Below are 8652 nucleotides of genomic sequence, written 5' to 3' on the forward strand. Positions count from 1 at the left end.
AAAAATCTGAGTCTAGAGCTAAGTAGGCCGCACGACGAGTAACACCTAGACATTTGGCATTGGTCATGACGTGTCGAAAGTTGGGGTGTTACAGTTGGTATCAGAGCAGTTCGTCCTTTGAGCCTTGGGATGGACTGTCTATACTTTCTTGCATACTCTGAATCTTTTTATACCATGCAGTTAGGATATTTTGGTAATATATTCTGCATGAAGGTCTGTGAACATCCATTGTAGTAATATTAATACTTGATTTTGATATATTAAGACTGATCACCTTAATATTGATTATTGGGTATTGATAGGACTCAAATGGCTGCGAATAGGCGAGGACGCCCTCGACTGGGAGGAACGAGTGAGGGAAATTTCCCTGATGCAGCGGCTATTCTCGAATCTGTAAACGCTATGGCCGCTGCTGTATGTGAATCAGTAGCTGCTACTAACCGAGTAGCTGAACGTCTTGATCGTCAGAATGGAATTGAAAATAACCATGGGCCTAGACAAGAAAATGAAAATGGTGAAGAAGGTGAAGCTGGACTACGTAACCGGCCCATGACTCTAGCCACTTTCTTGAAGATAAATCCGCCTCAATTCCATGGGAACACTAGTGCTACACGAGCTGATGACTGGTTTAAAGAAATAGGACGAGCAATGCGAGCCCAACAAGTCCCTGAAAGACAGCGAGTGGAATTTGCTGCTTATATGTTGAGGAATGACGCGCAACATTGGTGGCAGGGAATACTCCAACTACTAGGAAGAGAAGCTATTGACATCTCCTGGGAGGAATTTTCAGTTGAATTTTATAAGAAGTATTTTCCTGAGTGTTCTCGCACCGCTAAGGAATTGGAGTTGCTTCAATTAAAACAAGGAAACATGACAGTCAGTGAGTACACTCGCAAGTTTGAAGAGTTATGCCGGTTCTCGAACATTTGTCAAGGAGCACCAGCTGCATTCGAGAAATGGAAGTGCATCAAGTTCGAAGGAGGACTTAGAGAAGAACAGTTAGCTCATGTGGGCCCGATGGAAATACAGAATTTTGCAGAATTAGTTAACAAGAGCCAACTGACGGAGGAATGTGTAAAGAAGCTGGTGGCAGCACAAACTAAGCACAAAAACCTTCCAACAAGGGATTTCAATCGTAACCTCGCTCCTCAAGGAAGAAACTTCAAAGTAACTCGGCAGCCAGACTTAGGCAAACAATTGCAATCGACCCAACCAAGACTGATATGCACTGTGTGTGGAAGGAATCATGGGGGAAAACCCTGCTTGCTGAAGTCTGGGGTTTGCTATAATTGCGGAAAGCCCGGACATATAGCCAAAGAATGCATTCGACGAAAGCCTGAATTTGGTTCCCTTGGACAGCAACAGCTAGGAAGGGTGTTTGTCTTGGATGCGAGAAATACTACCAAAATCGATCCCCACACTCGAGGTAACGAAATTTTGAGGACAAAATTTTTTTTAGGAGGGTAGAATGTAACCACCCTACCCCATAAGGCCTGTGATTTTTTTTTATTATTCTTTACAGCGTTCGCTGACACGCATAGGTTTATATATAAGTAGCATAGATAACGAATTAGAATTAGAACACGTAGCGCAAAACTTTTCTTTTAGTGCTTCCAAGCGACGAACCTTTTTCCGATTCAATTATTCTATGGAATAAGTATTCCCTTGAACCATATTAGTTAGATAATTCAAATTTTTGAACCGGTTTGATTTTTCTTCTCTCGGTTCAACCAAACCATGCTTTTCTTAAATAACCCAGATCTAGAAAAACTCTGATTAAACTCATCTTCCCTTCTTCTCTCACAACCGAACGTGTTGTCCAAGACCATGGTTACCTCTTCATTGTAATCAATACTGTGATGTGGTGTTGCAAGAGGAAGAGGCCACGAAGCCTTGTCACACCAGCTCACCTCTTCCCACCTTCTGTAGATATATATAGATGAGCCAAGTCCCTCAATTTTCCTGGAAACCACACGAAGAGAAGAAAGGAAGCAAGAGTGGCGGCCAAGAAGAAGGAAGAGGAAGACCCAGCAGAAATCATCATCATCTGCGTGCGTCACCACCAAGAAGAAGGAGAAGGGTCATCAAGAGAGCTGCTACCCGAAGCCAAAGAAGGAACCCTACCGCTTTCCTTTCCTGGTTTTCTTAGTGTTCCTCTTGTTGGGTAAGAACCAGTAACTTGTGTTCTGTTGATTTTTTCCTAAATTAAAGATTCTACCCTTATTGAGCTCCAATTCTTTTAATTGGTAACCAAACCAATCAATTCAGCCCATCACAAGAGTAAGAACTCTTCTCTTGCTCCATATGCAACTCGGCCAATTAGCTCTATGAATTGACAAATCTCTTTAATTATGTTTGTTATGGTTTTCTGATTTAATATAGCAAAGGACAAACTTTGGTTTGTGAAATTCTCGAAGAGAGGTAAGGGATAGTCTATACAAGATATGTTACTTGCAGCTGTGTATACTGCTTATGACTGATGGTTTATCATGTGTTTGTTTGTTGAAAAGTGTATAGTGAATTTTTGTTATGATAAAGATGTAGAAAAGTGAGTTTGAGTTATGAGTGGGCCTTTGCAACAAGGGGTAAATTAATGAATATAAACTCTTAGAGCTGTGTTGATTATGCTAGTAACTTTAGTTAGTCAAAAGAAAGGTAAAATTAAGGTTTTAGATGAATCCTAGGCTTGAATATAGGATTTGGTATGTGAGGTTGTTGGAAATGCTTTGTGCAGAATTTCTGCAGAAATATGCATAATTGGCAGTAAAACGAATGATTTTCTGGGAGCATTCCAGACCTAATTTTTAGATGAGATTATTTTTCTGTAAAACTTTAGTGTGTCTTGAACATGCCATAAAAATTTCAGAGAATTTGGCCAAGCGGTTTGGAAGATATGATTTTTTGAAGTTTAGTGGTTGCTGCAGATTTTTCTGGTTTTCTGGTTCTGCAGTACCAACTTTCAGATGCTATAACTTTTAATTTAAACAGAATTTTGAGTTGATTCCAAAATAATTTTAAAGATCTATCAGTCTATTTTAAGTGAGTACAAGTTTTATGTTCATATCTATTTTGTAGACTTAGATAAGTCACTTGGAAAATCAGTTATTTGCTGGAAACTCTGAACTGGTTTATGAAAACAGGGCTGTGTTCCTAAGCTCATAACTTTTTCATGTGACATGGTAATAATCTGAAATTTATTTTTCTGGAAAGCTGAAAGAGTCTTGTCTAAGTACATAAATTTTGAAAGGCAATGGATGAGAACTGGATTTTTAGTGAATTTAACAAATTTACTGCTCACTGCTGTTTTCTGCAATGATAGCAGAATTTTAAAAACATTTGTACAATTTTCAGTTATGGTCGGAATGCCCCAGAACCAAGTTTTATTTTCTAAACCCGTGATTTTACAATAACTAAAGGGATTAAAGAGAGTATAATGACCAATTAAGAATGTTTACCTGGTAAATAGTTAAGGAAAGTTTGAACGTTGTTAAAGCTGAGGGAACCCGTAAGGGTGGTTTTAGTGCTATTTTAGAGGAGATTATGTCCGAATTTCTATAAAAGTTCAAGGACTTAGTTTAATGAAAATGTGTAAGTTGCCCCTAAGAAAGGTTAAAGTTAAAGACAATGATATTGAGAGATAAAGTGAAGAAAGAAAAATGAGGAACAAGGAATGAAATAAAAGTTGAGAATTATATTGAATGGGCCTTGTGCCGTACTACTAATGCGAAAGTGCCCGCCTAATGGATAGCCTGAGATTGCTAATGCGGGAATGTTCGCCTAATTGATAGCACTGTTCCTTACTGTGATACACATTGAAATGTTATTATAATGAGGCCTAATTGACACGGGTAACCGTGATGCCAAGGTGTCTAATTGACACAGTAAAGGGACCATACTCGGGGTTCACTCTGAGTAACGTCGGGTTGCGGGTAGACAACCGACGCATGAGCTCATGGCCTGCGCTAGGAATAGACATGCATCATCTTGTTTGCGCATATGAACTTCTTGTGAATTATTTACTGCCATTTCTTTCTTGTTCATGCTACTTACTTGTCATAAATGTGTTTGTGCCTTGAGTCTCTGTATTTGTTCTTTTTCTGTTTCGCGACAACTTAGAGATAAAGACCCTAGGTTCCCATTTTTCCTTACTGAGAACTCTAGGTTCTCACCCTTCTTTTCTTTCTTTTCCCCCTCCCCAGACGGGTCCGGCAGAGGAGCCCTGTGAGTTTCGTTCTAACCGCTGAGCTATGAGGATCCGGCGCGCGGCGGAGTCTTCATATGGAGCATGTTTTGGACCTCTTTCTTGCACAATGTTCGGAGATCACTCCAGAGTTAGTCGCAGTGGATCTTTCGCTCCTGTTTGATGATCTTAGTATCACTTTCCCCTCACTTTTGTAGTATTTTTAGAGGGGTAGGACGTCTTAGTAGTTCGGTTCCAGCTTAGGAAACCCGTGTGAGGGTTGGGACTGATTTCTTCTTTTGTATCTGTACATATAACTTGGTGTGATACTCGGCTTTGATGGATGACACGTATCCTTGAACTTAACTCGTGTATATTATATATATGTTTATATATGTTATTTTCTGTTGCCTTGTGTTTTCTTATACGACAACTCTGAAGAAACTAACCTTGCAAGCAACTAAACGCTATTCTACAAGTAGTAATCTGTTCACGATTAAACCGATAAAGGCTTTTATTGATATTAATTTATAAAAATCTGAGTCTAGAGCTAAATAGGCCGCACGACGAGTAACACCTAGACATTTGGCATTGGTCATGACGTGTCGAAAGTTGGGGTGTTACAGTTTCTATTCTATATTCTATTATTCTAGCATCTTAGTTTATATTCTCTTGTTGACGTCTTTACTTTTCCAATTTAATTTATGAACTCTTCATGTTAGATTCAATTTCTTTTTTAATGCAATTTGAGGTATTTCATATTTATTGCTTCTTTCTTCATTTGTTATTATTGATTCCTTGCAATTGTTGGTTTTAGATTTTACATTCTCTTATTACTTTTCTATGCTTTTATTTTATGCCTTCCAAGTGTTTGATAAAATGCTTGGTTGGATTTTAAATTAGATTTTTATGTTCTTGACTTGGATTGATTATTTAGAGACTCTTGAGTTATCAAAAGTCTTTTGTTGAATGGTAATTGGAGAGTGCGGGTTAGCTTGAACTTCACCAAAGCTAGTCTCTCACTATGAGTTGACTAGGACTTGTGAACTCAAGTTGATTGTATGCACCTGATCTTCTTCCGATCCATTGGTTAGAGGTTAACTATAAGACCCATAATTTTCGAAAATTATTATTATGAGCTAATTTCAATTTTATTTATTCATTAAAGACTTTATTTTTAGAAAATTATTTTATTAAAAGTAATTAAATCAAGTTTCGATAATTAAATTAAAAATTTTACTTAATTTTATAATTATTGAATAATTTTCTATATTTAAATTATAGAGCTTAATAGTTGTAAAATAATAAGAATTTAATACAATTTAGTTAAATAATTGAGAATTTAGAATTTAATACTTTAATTTTATAAACAAAGAAAATTAATTATATTATTTTTAATTTTAAATTAGAATACTTAATTAAAATCTAATTAGCAAATTGATAAATAAATAATATTTTTAAAATAATTTTAAAGAATTAAATTAGATTTTAAACTTATACATTATATCATAATTTTATTAGAAATCATGTGTAGGTTTTGAGACGGACTTCATTAACAGTCTTCTTGCACCATTGACTTAATCATTATTATTATTATTATTATTATTCCATCCAGTCATATACCTACAAACACAAATGCACCCACACATAAGTACATAACACATACGGAGAGGGATTAAGAAAGGAAAAAAGAAAGAAAGAAAGGAAAGAAAGAAAGAAAGAAAAGAAGAAAGAAAGAGGGAAAGAAGGGAAGCGGGGAAGGGGGCCGCCGAGGAAGAGAAGAAGAAGACCCGTGAGAGAGGGAGAGCGCTAGGGGAGGAGGAGCTGTTCGCACCGCCACCGTCGTGTCACCTGTGCCGTCGCCATCGTCCGTCGCGCCGCTACCACGCTGTGTAACCGTTGAGAACAGAGACGCGAAGGAGAGGAGGCCACGGGTCACTGTCCTCGAAGCTTTCGTCGTCACTGTGCAGAGCCGTCGCTATCGTCATCATCGCAGGTTGATGCTGCTGCGCTTGTGATGTCACCGCCTCTGGGTTTGTCACCGTAGAGGATGGTCGCAGGCAGAAGAAGGAGAAGAGACCTCCGTCGCCGCCGAGCCAAACGCAGGAGAGAGAAGGAGCCCGCGGGAGAGGAGCTTGTTACCGCCGCTTCTACCGCTGGTAAGGTTTTAAGTTGGTTTTTGTTTCCTTTGAATTTCCGAGAGTTTAATCATCGCTGTATGTTTGTTTCAGTCGCCGTTGCCGAAGTTCTGGTCGCCGCTACCGCCAAACCAGTTCAGCTACCGCCGCTGTTTCATTTTCTTAGTTCGGTAAGTACTTATGTTTCGGAAACCCATGTTAATATTCTGTTATGTTTGGTTATAAACTCTAAGATTCTGGTAACGTAGGGTCGTGTTTTGAGCATTGCATCTCACTTTTAAGTTGCTGTGAGTGCTGCGAAAGTGATCAGTGACTGAGTTTGCGGTTGCTGTTGGTTTCGAGTTAAGAGAAATGGTTTCATTGACGCGTTTGAGTTATGGTTTCGACGAGTCGAGGTAGGGGTTTTCTTAAAATTTATTTTATCTTATAGAGTTGTTATAAATAGATAGTAATGTGAGAAACATATGTCTGTGATTATGATTGTCTTATAAATGTGGTTGTTTGCTGGACTGAATGATTGATTACTTGATTGCTGGAGTAATTTGTGATTGTTGAAAAGAAATTAGTTTGAAAAGTTATTTGGTTGATTATTATGAAAAATGATTTTTATTGGTTTTGAAGTTATTTTGATAATGTAAACGAACCTGTTTTGGAAATGATTTGAAATATGAAAATAAATTAATTCTGGAAGCGGTTTAAATTTTGAATTAGTCTGATTATATAAAGGATTTAATATTTGAGCGGGCTTAATTGTTACAAAAATTTATTATTGGAAATGGATGGATTTAAAAATAATTTGACATTAGAACTGGTTATATTTTTGGAAAATGATTGAGATTTGGTATTGGTTGATTTGAGGAATGTTTGGATGGGACCCGAAAAGGGTGGCAGTGTCTGAGTTTTAGAGGAGATGCTGCCGAAATTTTATAAAATTGGAAGTTTCGTTTAAAGTAATTATTTAAAAATATTTGGTTTTAAACGTTATATGTTTTAAGATTGATTTATTTAAAAGAAGGAATTATGTCTTGAATTGGAATTGTTAATGAACGGAACGGAAAGAAGGATGATGGAAATTTTCTTTGAAACATGGGTTTTGGATGAAATTGGAAATGAGATTTGAGTTGATGAATGATGATGATGTTGAGAATGTTGAGATATGATCTTTGAATTATTCATATGGCTTATGAATTTGAATTATCTGAGATACGTGGTTCCCTAGATAAAGTACCATGGCTTGCCACCCCGTGTACCAGGTTGAAAACTCGATACTCTGTTGACTCTACGACGTAAGTGTCACCGGGCACTATATAAATTCCCGGGAATGTTACCCCCATTGAGCAATATTGATTATTTGAGAAAACGCTATGCATAGACTCTTGGGGATGCACATCAGGGGAGAGTCTAAGTTCAATTCAGACTTGTCGGGTTGGCTGGATAACTGACAGATGAGCCTCATCAGCCATAGGACAGGCATGCATCATATGCATTTGTATGCTTTGCTTGAGTTTGAACTTGTTTTGGTTTGCCTAATTGCTAAACTGTTCTTAACTGCTACTTGAACTATTTGTTGTAACTGCTACCTACTTGTGCTTTCCTTGTCTGTCTTGCCTGTGTTTATCCTAGCGTGCTACATTTGAGAATGAACTTTGGTGCTGAATTAATGACTGTGTTGTTTGATTACGTGGTTGGTTTCTGATTGAGATTTTCTTATAAGAAAGGAAAGGTTTCAGATTTCTGAAAGATTGAACATTGTTTCTTTGAAAAGGTTTTGAACAATTACCTATTGGTTTTTAAAAGATTCATAAGACAATGATAATCACTGAGCTTGAAAACAATTTTCTTGTTAAAATCTTCTTATGACAACTTTGAAACTCCGTGGTGAGACCATGTGGTTAGGTTCTCACCCCCCTACAGCTTTACCTTTTCAGGAACCGGATGAAGAAGTATTAACAAGAGTTATACTGTGTTTGGTTTATATGTTGTTATATTAATTAGATTATTTTCTTCCCTCGTCTTTGTTATTACAATTTTGTAAGAGGGATAGGAGTTGTATGTTATATATATATATATATATTATGTAAGAAGTCTTGTATATGAACCTATGCCTGCTTTTTTTTTTAAGATAAAGTATTTATTTCTGGTTTTCAAACAAATCAGCGATTCGGTGTTGAGTCACAGGCTCCTATTTTAATATTAAGTATATAAAGTAGTCATAATACTTCTTGCAATCAGAGTGACACAGCCGGAAGCGTGACATTCTGGTAGTGATGGTGTTACATTATGGTATCAGAGCAGTCTTTCCTGTAGAGCCTTGGGAATGGACTGATTATGCTT

The 8652-nt window shown here is 37.2% G+C and overlaps 1 protein-coding gene and 1 long non-coding RNA gene across 5 annotated transcripts; both read left to right on the forward strand.

Annotated features, from left to right (window-relative positions):
• The first annotated feature begins 163 nt into the window (after positions 1-163).
• LOC140172984 (uncharacterized) lies at positions 164-4602 on the forward strand. Of its 3 annotated transcripts, none has more exons than XM_072227472.1 (2): positions 164-1426; positions 4200-4602. In XM_072227472.1, exons 1-2 carry the CDS (start codon positions 310-312, stop codon positions 4223-4225), a joined length of 1143 nt encoding a protein of 380 aa, XP_072083573.1. In that variant the 5' UTR covers positions 164-309; the 3' UTR covers positions 4226-4602. The 3 variants fall into 3 exon arrangements, 1 of the variants encoding a protein (XP_072083573.1); XR_003815947.2 differs by lacking the exon at positions 164-1426 and adding an exon at positions 1779-2421; XR_011877491.1 differs by lacking the exon at positions 164-1426 and adding an exon at positions 1779-2164.
• Positions 4603-5795: 1193 nt separating this feature from the next.
• Positions 5796-8416, forward strand: LOC140181867 (uncharacterized). Of its 2 annotated transcripts, XR_011877494.1 has the most exons (4): positions 5796-6339; positions 6412-6488; positions 6567-6713; positions 8233-8416. It is a non-coding gene; the product is annotated as an uncharacterized lncRNA (long non-coding RNA). The 2 variants fall into 2 exon arrangements; XR_011877493.1 differs by lacking the exon at positions 8233-8416 and having other exon boundaries at positions 5948-6339; positions 6567-6824.
• Positions 8417-8652: the final 236 nt, after the last annotated feature.

This window comes from Arachis hypogaea, chromosome 19, assembly GCF_003086295.3.
Source record: "Arachis hypogaea cultivar Tifrunner chromosome 19, arahy.Tifrunner.gnm2.J5K5, whole genome shotgun sequence".
Classification (NCBI taxonomy): Eukaryota; Viridiplantae; Streptophyta; class Magnoliopsida; order Fabales; family Fabaceae; genus Arachis; species Arachis hypogaea.